The sequence below is a fragment of the Frieseomelitta varia genome, unplaced genomic scaffold (genome assembly GCF_011392965.1).
Source record: "Frieseomelitta varia isolate USP_RPSP 00005682 unplaced genomic scaffold, Fvar_1.2 scaffold_244, whole genome shotgun sequence".
Classification (NCBI taxonomy): Eukaryota; Metazoa; Arthropoda; class Insecta; order Hymenoptera; family Apidae; genus Frieseomelitta; species Frieseomelitta varia.
Genome location: NW_025109973.1, coordinates 180,693 through 200,314, shown reverse-complemented (window position 1 = coordinate 200,314; position 19,622 = coordinate 180,693). Strand labels below are relative to the sequence as shown.

Sequence of the window (19,622 nt, the reverse complement as noted above, 5' to 3'; positions counted from 1 at the left end):
TATTTAAAATTTATATTTTATATTGTTTATAATAATATACAATGTTTAAATTCTAATACATATCTTTTGTACTACAATTATAAATAATTTTATCTAGTCATGTGTTTACGTGTTGCTGGAAACTATGAATATTTCAAATTATTCCACATGAAACACTTTGTCTTATTTACACCATTCAAACTAGATATTAATTCAGTAATTGATTAACAAATAACATAAGACGTACATGCAGTAAAACGTGAACAACAAGAAACTGTAATGTCATCGATATACTTCAATTGAATAAAAATTATAATTGAAATATACAATGTTCGAACTTAATCGTTTTTAAAATTTTTACTCTATTCTAAAATGAAATTTTTACCATAGACGTTACACTTCAGAGAATTTAGGTTTTATCTTTTATTTCCTAGATATTAAAAAAAAAAAAAAAAAAAAAAACATAATTACCTTGGGACCTTTATCCGTATATGTAGTCTGAAAGTAGTTCATTTTTATAATTGTTATGAGAAAAGAAAAATACTTGAGGAAGCCACATTTAAATTTATATATAGATACATTTGTCATGTATCCTGTTTTGTTCGTTTTTTTTTTCTTTTATTGACCTCGGTAATACGTAAAAATGAATCGAGGCAATCCTTCTGGTTCTGCCGGTTCGCTAACACGTTTGTATCACGCGCTATGCACGCTTTTAATTTGTAATTTACATTAAAAAACAAGACACACCTCTAAAACCAGAATCTAAGCGCTGACACACGACCAATCATGTTTCGTCATGTAAAACGACGAGCCCCCGTGGAGTAAATGGAAAGTTTTATAAGCATAAAATACTTTTTAAACAATGTTAAATTACGAAATAGTTTTTAGAAAAATAGTCATTTTATAATCGTCACTTATATTAACAAATATATCACTATTGCTTCATTTTAGTATAAGCAAGTTATACATACAAATAAGTGGCTTTTTTCAGTTCATTCAAAAAGGCACGGCAAAATTAACTCTAAGTCGCAAGAATAAATAAAAAAGCAAACATTTAACTCAACTAACTTTTTTTAAATGCGAAAAGAATGTGTAATATGTTATCTGCTATCTATAATTGTACTCTATTTGCACGCTTGTCATTCAAAATTAACACGAAGTAATAATTATTCGTGACAAAATATATCATTTTGCATTTACGTCATCAATTGCAATTAATAAAATGTACAAATGGATTTTCAATATATTTTTTAAACGTTTTAATATAATATTGCGTACTCAAGAGAGAATACTAAGGGGGCATTAATGTGTATCTCAATTAAATTAAACTATATAATTGAAAATAAATGAATTTTTTTCAGTATATTTAAAGAGATAGTCCTGAAATGATAATTGCAACACGTGCCCGTGAAGAAAATGTCAGGTGATCGTAGATAATCCTGAAAAAGTCAGTTGTAATATTACCAACAATACTATACAACTGATTTAGGATGCGACACAAACAGGCCTCCGTGCTCAGCCAATCAGTGATCAGGATAGAGAATCGCGCTTATATTTAAGCAAGGTGCGCTTTCGATTAAGAACTATGAAAAAGAAATCATTAACTAGCTCGCTCTAACTTTTCGCAAGTATTCGATATGGTACGAAGTTTTTAACAATCTTTTATTAATCAAGTGTTGCTATAAAACTGTCTATCATTACAAAATTTAAGTAACAATTTTTCTAAATTACATTATTTTAAAATGTCCTTTGACTTTCATATTTAATCGACAATGTAAATGTTTTAATTTTATTCTTTTTCAGACTACATATACGGATAAAGGTCTCAAGGTAATTATATATTTATTAACACATGGTGAACACATCGATTAAAAAGGATTTATCACAACGTATTTTTAACACATAATTCTTTTTTATTTCTAGCCCTTAGGTGGAAAATTCTTGCACTTCGATCACCTCAAATTCTGGGTCGGGAATGCAAAACAGGTAATTAAACTAAAGACAATGGGTTTCACGAAATTAGCAAATATTCAGGATTTACTTTAATATTTTATTCTCTCGTTTTTTCGGTATTTCTGATTTCTTGTACACTCTCACGCAGAAACAAAATCTAAATAAATCATTTAATTAATTGTTCATTTAAGTTCAAATAAAAATAGATCCTTAAGAGAATGAACAAATCACGAACATTACAGTCATATTTCTCTTCACTTTCCATAATTATTATTGACATAGCTTTATCAACAACCTTTGAATGTTCAAACATGGCAAAATATTTTATTTGACATTTGAATATTTTATTACAAATTTACATTTATATTTTAGGCAGCCAGTTATTACTGCGCTAGATTAGGTTTCGAACCTTTGGCTTACCGCGGTTTAGAAACTGGATCCAGGCGCGTGGCATCGCACGTCGTTAAACAAAATCAAGTAAATATTAAACGAACAATTATGTTCATTATACAAATTTTTATATAGTAATATTTTTTCGATTTAACACACAGAACATTTTTCCAACTTTGAATAAAAATTCGCTAGTTCACTGAACGCATTATATTTTCCGAAATTTGCGTATTTATATTAATTATTTCTTTAGATATTGATTATATTTTTCATATTTTTTTCAGTTTACTCAGAAGAAAATGGGCTTTATAAATAATATTTTTATCACAAATATTACGCATTTAACAAATGTTATCAATGAAATTTTGTTAATATATTGTGTTATTTAAAAATATTGTTTTTTATTTACAGATCATTTTTGTATTCGAATCAGCCTATGAACCTAACAATGAAGAAATGGCAAGCCATCTTTCCCAACACGGAGACGGTGTTCGCGATATTGCTTTTAACGTTCGCGATATAGGCATCATTGTGAAAGTATGTTGAAACTACAATTTCTTTTAATATATATAAATGAAACAATCATAATTTTTTTTCAGATCGCAAAGGAAGGAGGAGCGACAATAGTGAAAGACATATGGGAAGAAAGTGACGAATATGGTACTGTAAAATTTGCTACCATAAGAACAGTAAGTGTACACAACGAAAGAAAAACTATAATAAGATAAAAGAAATATTTCAATAAAATTTAATTATTTTCTAATTTATCAGTATGGGGATACATATCATACACTGATAGACAGATCCAAATATAAAGGATTCTTTTTGCCAGGATTCCAAATTCTACCGGATGATCCGTTTTCAAAGACACTGTATGTAACTTAAATTCCTTTGAAATTGTTTCTCAGATAACATTATTAAGTTTCTGATAAATTAATTTTTATTATTTAGACCAAAAGTAGGATTAAATTTCATCGATCATATCGTTGGCAACCAACCTGACAAACAAATGGAACCTGTTGCGAAATGGTATATACAAATCAATTGAAAATTTAAAAAATTGAAGGAAATCTGTATAACTATGCTTATGTGAAATTTATTTCAATCATAGGTACGAACAATGTTTGCAGTTTCATCGATTCTGGTCAGTAGATGATACTCAACTGCACACAGAATATTCAGCTCTGCGTTCCATCGTAATGACGAATTGGGAAGAAACGGTGAAAATGCCTATTAATGAACCTGCTCCTGGCAAGAAACGTTCTCAAATCCAGGAATACGTCGAATATTATGGAGGAGCAGGAGTGCAACACATCGCTCTCAATACAAACAACATAATTACGGCTGTAAATTACATTCTCGCCAGTGTCTTCCTTCAATTTGAATAGGATCAGAGTCTAAAATTGGAAATTTTTGTTATTCCACAGATACAGAATCTGCGAGCTAGAGGAGTAGAATTTCTGCATGTTCCAGACACTTACTATGATATGTTAAGAAGTCGTTTGAAAAACAATGGTATAAAAATCTTGGAGGATATTGACATACTTCAGGTGGGAATATTAAATTAAAAAATGTAGCGTAAAATTCATTGATATTGATTTTCAAATATATTTTCAGAAATTAAAAATTTTAATCGATTATGATGAAAATGGGTATCTTTTACAAATATTTACCAAAAATATGCAAGATCGGCCAACGCTCTTCATAGAGGTCATTCAAAGACATAATCACAATGTAAGTGTTACGATGATCATTGAATTTACTATAAATCTCCTAAATTGGAACTAATACAATTACAATAATTTGATTTCTTCTTAGGGATTTGGAGCTGGAAACTTTCAAGCATTGTTTGAAGCTATTGAAATGGAGCAAGCTAAACGCGGCAATTTGTAACACTCCGATTCTTAATAATCATGTCAATTGAGATAACATACAATTACATAATATATAGTAACCTTTTTTTAAAAATCATGCCTCCAATCTTTACTAGATTAAAATTTCTTTATATTGCAAATTGTAAAATAGAAATTATTATTATGTTATTAATTCCAAATATTGTATTTTATGGCCAATCTTTGTTTTACAAAAATACACATAGTACGAGATAAAATATATAATATACAATTTAAAAAAGTAATAATCAGTTATTAAAATTAAATATATAATGATTTATTATATTACGTTATATTATATCATAAACATGTACGCAACAACAGGTACAGTTAAAAAAAACAAAAACATGAAAATTATTAAACTGTATTTATTTTTAATGCTCTTTTCTTTCTTTTGTGGCCAAGATATAAGCAAATGTTTTTCATATAAAAACTGCAGTATCTAGAAAGAATGGAATAATATGTGATGATAAAGGATATTAAGGATAAAGTAGCTCACTTATTTTAATCTCTGGGGAGTCCATGGCTCAGAGTACCTGTCTGCTATTAACTGTGATGAATTCGCAGACATTTCTCTTCATGCACTATCATGAATGCCAAGTCGGAAAATGTCATGTTGACAGAAAAATGAATTCCCCAGTGGCTTCAACACAAAAATCTGCGAGAAGGCATGTGGTGGATCTTCATCTGCCTGTAACAAATTGTAAATATATAACCATACACTTAGAATACGTACATTATCATTATATAGATATTATTATCATATATATATATATATATATATATATAAAATATAAAATTTTTCTCTTTTTGTATTACTTATATATTTCACATAAAATCAATTTTAACTAGTATAAAAAAATTGTATCGTGTAAAAATACATAAATGAATTATTATCAATTATTAACATAGTTAATAATCATTAATAATCATGCAAAAACTATGTAAATGTTTTAAAAATTTAATAAAAATAGAAAAGTATGCAATATAAATTCACCATACAATTAAATTTCATATAAAAAAAACTAATTTCATTTTTTCCCTATATTGCTATAAATAATTTTAATTATTATAAAGATTAAATACCATAGAAATTTCACTATTTAAAATATGTATGTAATCAGTTCAATATAAAAAAAATAATAAAATATACAATGCAGAATATATTCATATATTATTTCATATAATACTTAAATTATTGTTATATTGGTACACAAAATAAATTATTACATGTTTTATTGATATGAACTATGACTAAACGACGTATCATTAAATTTTCTCTAAAAATAGAAAAAATAAATTTTATTCCTGTCAGTTCAGCAATTTAAATTTTTTTCCTATCATTATCCTTATTACATAGTTTACTGAAATATAATTAATTAAATAACACATGCAAATATTGAATTAATGAAGATAGAAAATTTGGATAAATTCAAATAATCATAATGATAAACTTTAAAATGGAACAGATATTTTCTTCGTCTTATAAATTAATATTAGTTGGGTGCAAAAATTATTTTTCTTAAATTATTGATTATAATAAATACAAAAGCAATATCGCAAATAATAAGAAATTAAATTAGAATTAATAATCACAGAGCAAACACACACGAAGCAGCTTTAGACATTACAAAATTAGTATTTGGCTTGCCTGTACCATGGTATGAAGATCAATGGAATAGTAATACCTGACGCCTAAACCGTGTTGTGCAGAGCAAGTCTGAAGATGTCATGCTGCACGTAAAAGCTGGTGCCAATTGGCTTCAGGACAAATGTCTGGATGTATGCATGGGGCTGATCCTCATCAGTCTGCCCAATCATCAACAATCACTGACTGAATTTTCTTATTTCATCTTCTTCGCGGAGGTATATAGAGAGATTGTTGCTGGACATTAGTCATAGCTCAATCTCTATCTTCATATGGCAGCACAAAAAATGTAAGGCAGTACAGTACACATTTGTGTAGCTTGTCCAGCCAATAAAATATAATATATGGACGAATAGAAATATAAATGTATTGATAAATTTAAAAAAAAATCGAGCCGAATGTATCTTTGTTTAGAAAATGCATTGCATGGAGTATTAAATATATAATAGACGAAGTTAAATTACTGAACTAATTGGAATAAGATCTCTGCACATATCAAATAAAATTCTTTCCTTATATACTTCTGCTATTCATGTATATGTATATATAAATATTGTGATTCTGTACATTTTCACAAATCTCCTAACTGTCTGTTTATACTACAATCATAACATGAAAAAAATTTGTTCTCTTTACCTGCAACCTTCCTAAAACATTAATAAGCACGCCACCATCAAACATTGGTTGTGAATCAATAGCAGTTATTATCCGATTTATTTTTTGAAATGTTAAACTCTGAAAATTAAGTAATTACTGATCAGTATCAAAAAGACAGTCTATTTTCTTTTAATTTTGCAATCTCTTTATGAATAATATAACTTTTTACTCTACATATATATATTTGAACAAGCAGTAGCTACGATACAGTAACATTAATATGTAGCAATCGTCTTCCTTAAAAAAGGACTCACAGTTAATTTTTCCATGATTTTGATAGCACCTTGTATTTGCAAACCCTCAAATGTCATGAAAGATGACTCGGTCTGTAAACGCAAATATCTAATAAATAAGTATGCTGGAGAAGAACGGCCAGAGTGAAGAGATGCGGCCGTAGAGGATCAGAGAACTTACATTATACATATTTATTAAATTTGGTCTTTGAGCAGGGTCGTCAAACATCGCATAATACTGTTGTACGAAACCCTTTCCGATAACTTCATATTGAGCGTTTAATGCCATTACGCTAACTTATTGTGTCTGCACTCACTACTCGGTATCAACAATATCAGTCTTTTCAAATAATCCAATCAGGCAAATTGTATTTAAAAAAAGGTTCTACGATAAGACTAAAATAATGCCTATTAACATCCCTCGTGCGAGATACAAGCAAGCAGGAAGCTACTTATGCCGACCAATCATTTCGATGTATCGAGAAAATCATCGGGATTATTCTCGAACTCTCGAAAAGTTTAGATATTTGGCAACGATTGTACTCGGTTTTTACAGAAACAATGTTGCCTCTGATTCGTGGCTCGAGTTGAAAACGTACGTTAACCAATTCCCCGTTTTTTTCGCGAAAATCGCGCGACACTTAGTGTAACGAATCGATAAGGATTTTTATTACGGCTGCAATGCGACGGGCAAAATCGGGTCCGAATGAAAATCGTCTGTTAAGATGTAATTTTCTTGAACGTCATTCAAACCGCGACATAGGATTGGTTATTATTAGACGTCGCCGGATATTTAACGATACGACATCTGCAGGCTAAATTTTGAATATTGGACAAGTAGGTGATCGAATGTTAGGTTAACTTCCTTTTTTGTCCGGTGTGGAAAGCCGTAAGGTTTGTGATGCTTGTAATTTCAGAAATTAATCCAAAAACATCGGAAAATAGAGAAACAATTTGCTTGTACACATAATATTGCTTTCGATAACATTTATTCCGGTGTTTTTGGAATAGTTGTCGTTTATTTGATTTTAGAACTGATAGATAGATTCTTAGGTATGTTAATAAACACTTGTAACTTTGTTTATATTATTAAAGTGAGAGATTACAATTAGATCTTCATGTGTTTTAAGAAACATTTATTGTACATAAATTTATGTATTAATGCCTGAAATGTTATAAATATTAATTTTTTGTGTTGTAAAAGAGGTTATATGATGTGTGTTTACAATTGATACTCTAGCTGTTAAAAAGATCTTGCTAAAATAAAATTAACAATTAAATTAAAAATAAGTTGTTACATATAAGTTTAACAATAAAATATCCTTCTTTCTTACTGGTGAACTAATTTTTTAAATTTTTTCTTGTAGATATATCTCCAAGATGGTGAAGATTATGAAAACGGGTAAAGTCGTATTGGTCCTTAGCGGGCGATATGCAGGAAGAAAAGCTATCATTATGCGGAATTATGATGATGGTACTACAGAAAAACAATATGGACATGCAATGGTAGCTGGTATTGACAGATATCCACGTAAGGTTCATAAAAGAATGGGAAAAACAAAGATTCATAAACGATCTAAGATCAAGCCATTTGTAAAAGTGAGTTTTTAAAATGATTATTTGAAAGTTATAAGAAGGTTTACTAACGTATACAATCATCTAATGTTTTGTCATGGATTTGTATAATTTTAGATATATTCAATTTCATTTGTATTAATTGCAGGTGTTAAATTATAATCATTTGATGCCAACAAGGTATACTGTAGATTTACATTGGGACAAAGTAACACCTAAAGATCTTAAAGATCCAATGAAACGTAAAAAGATCCGATTTCAAACACGTGTTAAATTTGAAGAAAAGTATGTATATCTAAATTTATTGTAAATATCCTTTAATGACTATTTAATTACTTTAGATAGACAAGTGATATTAATATTTATTTTTAGGTATAAATCTGGTAAAAATAAATGGTTCTTCCAAAAACTGCGATTCTAATTAAATTTAAATAAAAATTTACAAGTAATCTAAGTGCAGTATTTTCTATCTATTTACCTATTCCAAAATAAAAGAAACAACTTTTTATAGATATATTTGAAAAGCATGATTCTATTTTATTTTTAATGTTTATACATTAATGAATTTTTTCCTACAAGGATATGACAATTATATTTTTCAAAACATTATATTTAAAAAAACAATTAAAATTATATAAAAAATATTTTAAAAATAATACATGATAAGGTACATTAAATCATGAATAAGTTAAAAATATATTTAGGGAATATTAGTAAATAATATATAATTTAATAAATATATATTAAACAAATTGAATTATCATAATCTGTATCGAAAATTTCAACCATATTCTTAAATTATCACTTATTAAGCTTTTTAATACGTTCATCTAACGATTCTATGTTGTTTCTTATAATTTCTAAGTTTGATGCAAAGCTCTCTTGTACTCCTTTTAAAAGAGATTTGTTACTCTCTAGATCAGATGTTATTTGTGATTGTAATTCTTCTAAACGTGTTAGAGATTTGTTGAATGTAGCAGCTAAAACACATCAAAAAAGTATATTTGTTAAAAGGGAAACGTCCAAAATTTTATGAATATATTCATAAAATATATACATACCTTGTTGGTGAATAGTATTTAAAGCCAACATTCGATTCACTGTTTGTGGTAAAATTTGTGTCATAGTTTCCGTCTGTTTCATAATATCATACATTTCGGAAATCTAAAATCGAAATTTAATTTAGATCAAATAGTTCTTTAGTTGTTTTCAGTTCTTAATGTTGAATTTTTATAAATAAATTCATATTTAAATATTTGCAAGAAAATATATACTTTTTGTTCTTGTTCTGAATCTAATGTTAATGTAGCCTTTTTTTGTGCAATATTATCCATTCTATGAATTAATGTAGCTAATCGGCTTTCAATTATATCTAGTTGGTATGTATCTAATAATGCAGCTTTTGCTCCTAATTCTTGGAGAGCTTCCATTACACCTTGACCTTTAAGATTCTATAAAAAAAAAGAATATATTACTTGTACACATATGATTGAAATGCGATTAAGTATTATAATTATATGCTGTGAAAGTTACATACCTGTGAAAATTTGGAAAGCTTATCACTTGTTGTTCCAATCACACTTTCTAAATTACAAAGCCTTTGTTCAAGTAATGCAATCCTCGCTGCTTCCTGCATTCTTGCTTTTTCTGGAAGATACATCATCTGATACTTGAGTACACCAGGTTCTGCTGTTTTATCATCTTTTACATTCTGTGCCTTTGAATCAGTTTCAGATGTGAGAATACTAGTCTGTTTGAACGCTTCTATTTGCGATATCAGTTGTCTAAAATATTCATTAGCAAAAGAAACATGTTTCATTTTAAACACTTTCTTGCAACACAAGTGAACTTACTTCATTCTTGTGCCTTGCGGGTCCGAGAGATCAGCAATGAGATCAGCTCCAAGACATTCTTCCAATTTCAAGGAATCTAATTGCTTTTCTAAGAGTTGTATTTGAGAAATTATATCAGCAACAGATTTCATTTCTTCCTCTTTTGACTTTTCCTATGTAACAAATGGATATGATAAAATACATTTTACATCTGTGTTTTAAACAATATGGTGCATCGTGAGGCAAATTTAAAATATCTTTAATAAAAATACTGATACCTTTAGTTCATTTATTTCTTCATACAATTCTTTAGTCTCACATTGTAAGCGTTGGTACTTTTGAATGGGAGTTTCTTTCTCTCCTTCTCCAGGTAATTCCCAATCTCCAAATCTAAAATTTTAATATATATTCAATAGGCATCACGTATTTTACACTTTCTCGTTTAAATTAACTTACTTATAGCCAGTTCTTGGTTTGAGTGATACCCGATCAGAAAAGTCAACTTCTTTATTGAGGAGATGTTTACTTTTAAATTTATTAAACGCCTCAGTGGCACTAATATGCAATTTCTCTATAGAATCTGTCTCATCCTAAAAAAAAAAGGAATAAACATTTAAATAAAGTGATACTAATTATTGTAAGTGACTTTTAATATTATACCTCGGGGTAAAGTTGAAACTGTTCCGACTCTGGCAAATCGGTAGTCTCATAAACGTCAACTTGATCATACGCCTACAGACACATCAAAAATGTACAAAATTATATGGCACGAATTTTCATTCTATTTTACACTCAGATTCAATTTCTACGATGTTTAATAACAAAACCGCACTGACATAATTCTATCGTGGAATATGAATTACTTACGATTCCAGGTAAATCGGCATACTTAGGATCAGCCATATTTCGTGATCAAATTAGAAAGATTCTGCAGTTCTTTAGTTATTTCTCGAAATACGAGAAGTCCTTTCTTTTAATAGTAATTAATAACAAAATATCAGTGTAAAGCATTAAGATTTTAACTCGATATATTATCGTTGATTGTACATAAGCATTAAGGACAGGGTAGACCTCACTTGAACGCTGATACCACGTAGCGATGAAACGATGAAACTAATCATTATAGCACATCCTTGTTGCACAATACTGTGCTCCTTGTCTACTATATGACATATATTTTTATCGCACACTAGTGTTCCTTATCGAGGAATTTCTAAACAAAAGTGGTATTGCTATCTATTAGAGAAAACTGGAACTATCTAGGGAAAAACAATGTGCTGACATCTATCGGATTTTTTCCACTTAACTTTTTAATTCCAATAGAAATTAAGAGTTGCTTAGATGGCAACACCATCGATAAACAAGAAGCGCACTAGTCTATGACAAAGGTAGCGATACTGAAGCTCATGAATTGATTAATTTTCATTTGTAAAAAAAAAGAAAAGAAAAATAATTAAAAGGATTTTATATTTTATTTGACTTATGATATGCATGTATGAAGATTTTCAAATTCTGTTTAATAAATTGAATTATTTGTTTAATTTTGCAAATTACAGCTAGTCTATGAAATAATATTTGGAACCATGCGATGAGGATGATGCAGAGGTACCGCGCGACAGGTAGCAAATAGATTAGTAGAAAGATTGTATGCAGTATCGGCATCTGTGCCCTTTCCAATCAAATTGCGTCTCTACATAATAATTTTTTGGATGATCTTTCAAGAGATTACATAAAAATTAATAAATTATGAAACTGTAAAATAAAAATTTTTGTATAGAAGAGATTTATGAATCATTAGAATATTAGAAAGATTTAACTTTAATGAAATGCAATATTTTATGTAGTTCAAAAAATTTTAATTTTATACGGTGCTTTTCTTGTAAAGTATAATAGAAAATAGTATAAAATGTATGAAAACTGGATTATGCGAAGTTTTAGAATAATTTAAATGAATTGTAATAATTTAAATACATCTAGTGTTTCATTATGTAAGTGAAAGAGACGAGCTATAATCAAACGATTATCTCGTTACAACTCTTCATGTGTAATTGAGGATGATGACCTCTCCGACGGGAAGCCCCAAAAAAATGTGGGATATCCTTTGATTTCTCTTTCTCTTGCTACAAAAGCTGAGAAAGAAGATATACAATTTCCTATGAAATAATTTGCTCTTCCAAGAATAGCTAAATCTAAATGAGGTGATGCGGGTGAATCCTGTTTAAAAACTGGAACCTGTAACACGTATTGAGCGTTTGTGAAACTTCTCTTAATATTCATATTTTATATATTTATATCTTTCTTACTTTCATTCGTGCTAAGGCTTTAGTAAGTTCTTCGATCATATAGTTATTGTCGGATGCTACGAATACCGATTTGATGTCATTACCATTGCGAATAACTCGTTTTAGATGACGTATTACCAAATCAAAAGATGGTAGACACATAGCAGAAGTTGCTTTTCCACGTTCGTTCCGATACCCAAGGCATTGTGGAGCAGCGAAAAGATTTGGTGTGCTCGATATAAATTCACAAGCACGAACCTGTCGAAAAATTAAAAATTAAAATTTGTACTACATCAAAGTAAACAATTTGAAGATCTCGAAAAGATCTAAATACATGCCCAATCAATTCCATTGCGCAAATGAATTCCTACGAATGCTCCTCTTGGTAATTTTTGTTTTATAAATGTTACTGCTTTATTAAACATGTCTGTATTCCATTCAACATATTTTTGCAACCTTTTATTTTCCAATTGTACAGGAAAACTAGCAGGGGCACCTGTAAATGCTAACACTGGCCAATGTAATGCAGGATACTGTTTTTTCCATTGCATTGCCATATCTGTATGATAAACATCATAGTGAAGAGGACCATAAAATTCTGATTTTACAAAATCTATGTTATACGTATCCCAAAATGGGCCAAATGGATTTCCATCTTTAGCATTGCATGAATCTCCTTTACCACGCGCAGAGTAGCAAAATGCTAGAGAAGAACAATGTTTCAAAGAAATGTTTTGTTTTTAAACTTGACATCCAAAACTTACATACTCTTTCCTTAGGTTGCCATACTCTTGGTGCAATGTCTTGCATAAAATCCTCCATTAATAATGCTTTATGATAGCTCTGAATTTTCGAAACATTAAAATACGTATCAAACGGAACTTGTATCTGCAAAAATAACAAATGATAAACTGTTCATATTTTATAAAAGATTAATCTCATTGTATACAAACAGATTTAGTTTCTCCGGTTCTATATTCAACCCATGGTGGTATAATTAGAGTACGATTTAGTGCTTTCGCAAATCCTAAAGCACCTAAAAAGTGATCCGCTTGATTTCCAAATCGTCCTAAAAGAAATTAATAAAATCAATGATTTTAATAAATTAACTCATTTTAAAATATTTATATAATTATATGTAAAAATTTTTAAAAATTACCCATACAAGGACAGTAAACAATATATCCATTGGTATCAATATCAAAGTCTTCACAATATGTGCTATAAAATCTAGTTAGCAGAATAAAAATAATACTAAACATAATAATTGACTTTTCTTTAATTTATTTTATTTAATTACAAATATAATAAAGAATACACGACTTAATCTAAATTATCTCGGTTTTATACATTACTATGGATACGTGCATCGGTTACTATCTACATAGAAATGTTTTCAAAGGCAAGTGATGAAAATAGAATAGGGACATTTTGCATTTTCCCCCAAAATTTATTGTGTTCTCTCACGTGATAAATTATCTTTTAAATAAAATTTAAAATTAATCATATGCGTGCTTTAGGATTTTTTTATTATTGCAACGTTACATACAATGATTAATTATTCAAAAATTTATAAATATTTTATAAATCATGATGCATATTTAGAAGTACAATGAGATCAAGTATATTTCATATATATTTTTAACTCTCACAAATCAAAATCTTATAAAAATTTATAAATCTTACACTGCACTTTAAGTTTAAATATTAAAAACTGCTTTTCTGCAAGATTTGTGATCTTTGCTTGCTCACTAAAAATGTAATAAGGGAAAAATGGAGAAATATTTAAAAATCAAGAATATTTAATTTATCTTATATTCAGGATATTAATCTAATAGTTATAAAATGTTACAAAAACACACTATAAATCCAATAATACAGTATTAGAATTAATGGGAATTTGCGCGGGTGCGCTTGCCTGTCTTACACTCATTTCCCAAGTATCTAATAATTGAGATACAGAAAAACGCCGAGGAAGTTTCGTTATACGTGCGTTCAAAGCTTTCTGAACCGCACAAAGAAATGTTGTAGCATATTCATGCGGTGCCATGACACAACGTGGTGGTGTTAATGGATAATCTGCAGGAACAGTTACTGATACAGGAGGCACGCATGGAAGATGACGATCATCTAACCAGCATATTAATTGAATACATTTTGATCCAGTTTGTTGTGCTGGGTCAAGACTGACCTATAACACAAATGTTTAACATTAAAAACAAAAATTTCACAAAATTATGAAACCAAAATGAATTACCTTAAATCTTTGATCTAATCGAGCTATTTCTCCTTGTAATACGTCCGGTATTTCACTAGGAGATTCCTCTATTTTTTGTTTCTTCAATGGCGGTGGTAAATTTCTAGTCACAGAAATAATATCTTCTTAGATTTGATCCTGTTTTATAACACAATCATCTGCAAATTAACTATTTCTTACTTTATCTCCGGGCCAAATAAAGCTTCCAGACACGGTCCAAAAGTACGTTGTAATGTATGATTTACAACTGGACTTTGTAGATGAGTGCTTACGGCTTCTAGAAGTGGACTGAAGAAATGGTGTTCTTTTAAAGTCGTGATTGGAGGTCCAACACTTGCATCGCTTCGTTTAAAATCTAATTTTTCAAGAACTACTTCACATTTTAATAATGTATCTAAAGGCATTCGTTTGCTAGGATTTGATAAAATTTCTAAAAGTTTCTTCATTTTGCTCAGTTTGTCAACATCTGTAAAATAAAAAATTAAATAAATCTTTATATACATACAAGAACACTAGTTGAAATTAATGACATTAAAATCACTTACTTCCTTCATTTCCCATTTTAGCAATCATTCTTCGTAGAGGTTCTACATATTTACTTAATTGTCTAACTTTATCTCTATATGCTTGATCTTCTTGTTGAGGGCTTGGAGTGGCACCTACTCCGCCAGGAGTGTTCAACGAACTGCTAGGAGATGGAGCCATGCCTAATTTAATATAATTTTTAAATTTTTATCTTAATCCATATTAATGATTTTTATATTAAAAACAATTTTAACATACCAACAGATCGTTGTGGTCCTGCCATCATATGTTGTGAACTAGGTGAAGGAACTAGTGCTGGTGATGCGACCATTTGATTGCTATAAAAGATATACAATTTTAATTTTATATAAAAAAAATTTTGCTATTATATCTAACCTTGATGGTGCACCTAAACCAGCAGGACTTGGAGCAGATGGTGATGGACTCTGACCTAGAAATTGATTAGGTGTGACATTTCGAGGACCTGGGAAACCAGCATTTATTATTTCTCCTTGCTAGAAACAACATAATGTCAATAAAAGTTTTAAAATAATGGCATTTATATATTATTTTATTATTTATATACCTTTCTTTGTATATGACTTAATTGTTGCTGCATTTGACCAGGACCTAATTGCCCTGGAGCAATCTGATTCATTTGCTGTGGCATATTTGTTTGAATTCCACTTATAGATCCACTAATTTGATTGCCTATTTGATTAGATAATTGGTTCTGCATTTGAGTCTGAAATATATAATTTATCATCTATATTTTTACTTATTATAAAAAGAATATATATTTTCTTGGAATAAATACATACTTGCATATTTTGCTGCATTTGACCTGTAGTAATTTGTGCCATTTGATTAGGAACCATTTGATTCATTTGTTGAGGCATATTTCCTTGTCCCATTGAATTCATTTGTGTTAACATTGAATTAGTTTGCATGGTTTGAATTGGACCCATATGATTCATTGGACCATTGGTTTGAGCAGACATCATACCCATTCCTGATATTTTACTTTGCATACTTTGCATAGTCATAGCTTGTCCAGGCCGTTGATTTAAACTTTGTAACACTAAAGCAATTAATATTATAAGGTATTAAATAATTGTTATATGAGTTTGAATGTGTATTTTTTATTTTTTATTGAAATTTAAGGGCCTATTTCTCATGTAAATTAATTTTCACTTAACATTTTCAACTAAGTAAATCTTTATTTAGTTAAATATTTATGTGTTAACTAAATAAAATAAAATTTTGCCTAATGAATTATATGTGGAAAAAAGAATAAAATGATACTACTTTTTACAATTTTTTCAAATGTATATATTGTTTTAATTCACATATTTTATTTTAACATAAATATAATGTTTTATTGAATATATATATAACTAAAAATAAATTCACAAAAGATCATAACTTAAGTAGGTATGTTCAAATATAAACTTGATACAAAGATATTAATATATTTTATGTACTTATATGATTAATTTTAAATGATTAAGATGATGATACTTCATTGTTAGAAAAATTTTTCTCGTTCATAAATATTCCAAATGCTTCCATTAAAGGGAGATAAAAAAATATTTTTATCTTTTTTTCTAATTCAAATATATACATTCTTTTTTGTTCTGCTGATATATCTCTTTTATGCATATACTCATATGAAAGTTCATCAGTTTCAAAATTGTCACCTAGCATTATGTCTAGAATAATTATATCTTCTGCACTTGATTTTTTTACATCTTTTGGCCAAGCTTTTTCACATAGCATTATTTTAATGTTGGTTAAAGATTTATTTAATTGAACTCTTATGTCTTTATAAGCTCCTTTCATATGGTCAACCATTTTACATACATATTCCAATTTTTGTATAAAAATGTCCAAAATCCTTTTTATTTTACATATCAGTTTCAGAATTTTTGGACCAATAGGATCATGAGTACCATTTTTTAATTTGTTATCAAGCGTTATTATATCAGGTAAACGACTACGCCCTAAACTAATATACCATTTGCGCAATAGTTTAACATAAATAAATGTTATTTTAAATTTGATGCCTGGTAAATGAGTTTCATCAACAATAGGTTTATAAATGTAACATACACGGTTATCTGCTAAATTAATTACCATGCCACATTGTTCTTTGATATTTTTTGCAATTTTTTTTGCATTTGCTTGTTCATGTATTTTAGATTTCCAAGACTCATGTAAAAATGTTTCAGCATTTCTATATTCAATATATTTATAGAATTTAGCATGAGATGGAGACCTTATTAATATTTCATATGTATCTGAGTTGTCAGAATCATAAGCAGCTTCACTTTCTATAGAGCTTTCATATTGTGAGTAATACATATTAGTTAATTTTGACATTTTTCTTTGATATTTTGTCATATAATTTGAAGAACAATGATTTAAATATTGTGTGAAATGCTTGTAATTAGGTTATGTTTCTTGTTTTTTATTAATGAAAGAAAAATACAGACAAAATCATTAATTTATGATGTTTTATCTACAAATTACTCAGAATTCACATCACTAGTATGATTTTATTAAAGAACAAAATTCTTTTGATTGCAATGAAGGTTTTCAAATACACATCTTATATTCTCTCCACTAATTTTGAAAAATTTTAAGTCCCACTTATCTCTTATGCAGGATTTAAATAAAATATATTAAATATTTAAAAAAAGACTTAATTTTTTAATGTAATATAATTAATACACATAATATATTATGATTGAATGTTTTGATTTATAATACTGTATCAATTGACATATTAAAAAGTGTATAATTTCACTTTTAAAAAAAGACCTTTGTATTTTATGCATCCACTCATGAAAAAATAACATGAAAAATTATTTCCTTTTCATATGAAACATTCTTTCCTATGAATAATAACAATAACTAATAATAAACTAATAACAATAACAACAACATGAAAATATCAAAATCAAATAAATGATTCCATATATACACGTGTGTTTCATGTAACAAAATATAGTTTCCATATTTTTATTTTAATAAAGAATTTATTATTTTTGCTCATCAAATATGAATGCTCATTTAATAAATTTTCATTTTCTTAAAAATGTATATTTTTACATACAGTTAGTAGCAGTATTTGTTGGCGGTTGTGGAATTATTCCTTGAGGATTAGATCCTGGTCCATTTATATTCATCATCTGATTGTTTCCAGTTCCCTGACGTGCTAACGTTTGTAGTGCTCCAATTGGATCAGGCATCCCTTGATTTCCAGCACCAGCTGTACCTGGTGCATTACCTCCTGTTCCTTTTTTCGAATCTAAAAGAACAATATATATTATAAATATAATTTAATCATATTGTAAATATTATATAAGTTGATTTATTAAAATCTGTATTACTTAATTCTCTGACATGTAAAATTAGTCTAGCCACAAAACCTAGATACTCTTCCTGCAAATAAATGTATTTGTTATTAATAAAAATAGATAATAATTTTATTTCTAATAAGAATAATGTATTCATATATCTGCTATTCTAAATATTTGCATTATTTATTGCTTACAAAGATAATCTAAAAGTAATAATTAACAATGAAAAGAATAACAATATACCTTAGTTTTTGCTTTCTGAAAAACATGATTTTCCATTTCAATACTGTTTTTGGCAGTGGGCATTCCAGACATTTGTACAGCTTCATCTCTGTGTCAAAAATATTTAACAAATATAAGAATATGCATTTTATTTATTCAAATATATATATATTTTTTTCTTTACAAAAATATTAAATATTTTTATTTCTTGATAATATACACTATTAAAATAATATTAAAATAAAATAAAAATATATTACAAGTAATATTCAAATTTTAATTTTTTGACATTAATTTACTTACATTTTTGCAATTACACTTTGTCGAAAACTTTGTGTTCTCCAAGAATTTTCATCTGTTGCCATTTTTAATGTTTAATAATTAAATCAACAATCTAAGCAATTAAAACTTTCTTTTACCACAATAGCTAACGTAAAAGTCTATTTTTCGAATTTTGAAACACCTTTAAATCTACATATACACTTTTTTATACTCCACGCTCCATTCTTTCTATTTCCAACAAATATACTGAGTACTGTTAATCTCCTGTATTATATCAGTATTCACCCTAAGAACCTAAAGGTATTAATAAATGGCTTAATCATGTTTTCATGAAAACAATGACTAGTGACTTTATTACTGTATGTAAATAATTATTGTTTAACTAATATATTTAATTTAATATTTTAAAAAATTTATAAAATTATCAAGAAAAATTATAAATTATAAATTGTTTAATTTTAATTAACTACTGAATGTTAAATTTTAAAATAATTAATTTTTTATTTAACAATAAATTTACAAATTTAAAA

General features: G+C 28.1%; 7 protein-coding genes across 10 annotated transcripts; 2 read left to right on the top strand and 5 right to left on the bottom strand.

Annotated features, from left to right (window-relative positions):
- Positions 1–1,540: 1,540 nt before the first annotated feature.
- On the top strand, positions 1,541–4,290 carry LOC122528036 (4-hydroxyphenylpyruvate dioxygenase). Its single transcript, XM_043652718.1, has 12 exons — positions 1,541–1,619; positions 1,783–1,809; positions 1,903–1,965; positions 2,305–2,409; positions 2,734–2,859; positions 2,922–3,011; positions 3,094–3,194; positions 3,274–3,351; positions 3,434–3,668; positions 3,750–3,872; positions 3,940–4,056; positions 4,141–4,290. The coding sequence occupies exons 1-12, from the start codon at positions 1,617–1,619 to the stop codon at positions 4,213–4,215; spliced, it is 1,143 nt and encodes a 380-aa protein (XP_043508653.1). The 5' UTR covers positions 1,541–1,616; the 3' UTR covers positions 4,216–4,290.
- Positions 4,291–4,564: 274 nt separating this feature from the next.
- On the bottom strand, positions 4,565–7,452 carry LOC122528039 (probable nuclear transport factor 2). Of its 3 annotated transcripts, none has more exons than XM_043652727.1 (5): positions 6,934–7,452; positions 6,774–6,845; positions 6,499–6,597; positions 5,866–6,023; positions 4,565–4,905 (listed from the first exon to the last, which is right to left on the bottom strand). In XM_043652727.1, the coding sequence occupies exons 1-4, from the start codon at positions 7,039–7,041 to the stop codon at positions 5,910–5,912; spliced, it is 393 nt and encodes a 130-aa protein (XP_043508662.1). In that variant the 5' UTR covers positions 7,042–7,452; the 3' UTR covers positions 4,565–4,905; positions 5,866–5,909. The 3 variants fall into 3 exon arrangements, with proteins under 3 accessions (XP_043508662.1, XP_043508660.1, XP_043508661.1); XM_043652725.1 differs by having other exon boundaries at positions 5,903–6,023; positions 6,934–7,450; XM_043652726.1 differs by lacking the exon at positions 5,866–6,023 and having other exon boundaries at positions 4,565–4,656; positions 4,751–4,905; positions 6,934–7,436.
- Positions 7,453–7,556: 104 nt separating this feature from the next.
- Positions 7,557–8,776, top strand: LOC122528038 (60S ribosomal protein L27). Of its 2 annotated transcripts, none has more exons than XM_043652723.1 (4): positions 7,557–7,646; positions 8,120–8,351; positions 8,476–8,612; positions 8,700–8,776. In XM_043652723.1, exons 2-4 carry the CDS (start codon positions 8,133–8,135, stop codon positions 8,746–8,748), a joined length of 405 nt encoding a protein of 134 aa, XP_043508658.1. In that variant the 5' UTR covers positions 7,557–7,646; positions 8,120–8,132; the 3' UTR covers positions 8,749–8,776. The 2 variants fall into 2 exon arrangements, with proteins under 2 accessions (XP_043508658.1, XP_043508659.1); XM_043652724.1 differs by lacking the exon at positions 7,557–7,646 and adding an exon at positions 7,690–7,712.
- A 294-nt stretch (positions 8,777–9,070) lies between these two features.
- On the bottom strand, positions 9,071–11,272 carry LOC122528042 (dynactin subunit 2). Its single transcript, XM_043652729.1, has 9 exons — positions 11,027–11,272; positions 10,820–10,891; positions 10,616–10,749; positions 10,438–10,549; positions 10,181–10,332; positions 9,865–10,111; positions 9,602–9,778; positions 9,389–9,491; positions 9,071–9,307 (listed from the first exon to the last, which is right to left on the bottom strand). The coding sequence occupies exons 1-9, from the start codon at positions 11,060–11,062 to the stop codon at positions 9,129–9,131; spliced, it is 1,212 nt and encodes a 403-aa protein (XP_043508664.1). The 5' UTR covers positions 11,063–11,272; the 3' UTR covers positions 9,071–9,128.
- A 791-nt stretch (positions 11,273–12,063) lies between these two features.
- Positions 12,064–13,914, bottom strand: LOC122528025 (GDP-fucose protein O-fucosyltransferase 1). The gene is made up of 6 exons (XM_043652699.1): positions 13,601–13,914; positions 13,395–13,510; positions 13,206–13,329; positions 12,780–13,144; positions 12,463–12,699; positions 12,064–12,391 (listed from the first exon to the last, which is right to left on the bottom strand). The coding sequence occupies exons 1-6, from the start codon at positions 13,701–13,703 to the stop codon at positions 12,188–12,190; spliced, it is 1,149 nt and encodes a 382-aa protein (XP_043508634.1). The 5' UTR covers positions 13,704–13,914; the 3' UTR covers positions 12,064–12,187.
- A 311-nt stretch (positions 13,915–14,225) lies between these two features.
- LOC122528024 (mediator of RNA polymerase II transcription subunit 15) lies at positions 14,226–19,380 on the bottom strand. Its single transcript, XM_043652698.1, has 12 exons — positions 19,114–19,380; positions 18,832–18,919; positions 18,619–18,670; positions 18,342–18,536; positions 16,045–16,304; positions 15,810–15,968; positions 15,620–15,738; positions 15,482–15,561; positions 15,244–15,405; positions 14,879–15,164; positions 14,699–14,801; positions 14,226–14,632 (listed from the first exon to the last, which is right to left on the bottom strand). Exons 1-12 carry the CDS (start codon positions 19,173–19,175, stop codon positions 14,303–14,305), a joined length of 1,896 nt encoding a protein of 631 aa, XP_043508633.1. The 5' UTR covers positions 19,176–19,380; the 3' UTR covers positions 14,226–14,302.
- On the bottom strand, positions 16,663–17,942 carry LOC122528026. Its single transcript, XM_043652700.1, has one exon. The coding sequence runs from the start codon at positions 17,624–17,626 to the stop codon at positions 16,730–16,732; it is 897 nt and encodes a 298-aa protein (XP_043508635.1). The 5' UTR covers positions 17,627–17,942; the 3' UTR covers positions 16,663–16,729.
- Positions 19,381–19,622: the final 242 nt, after the last annotated feature.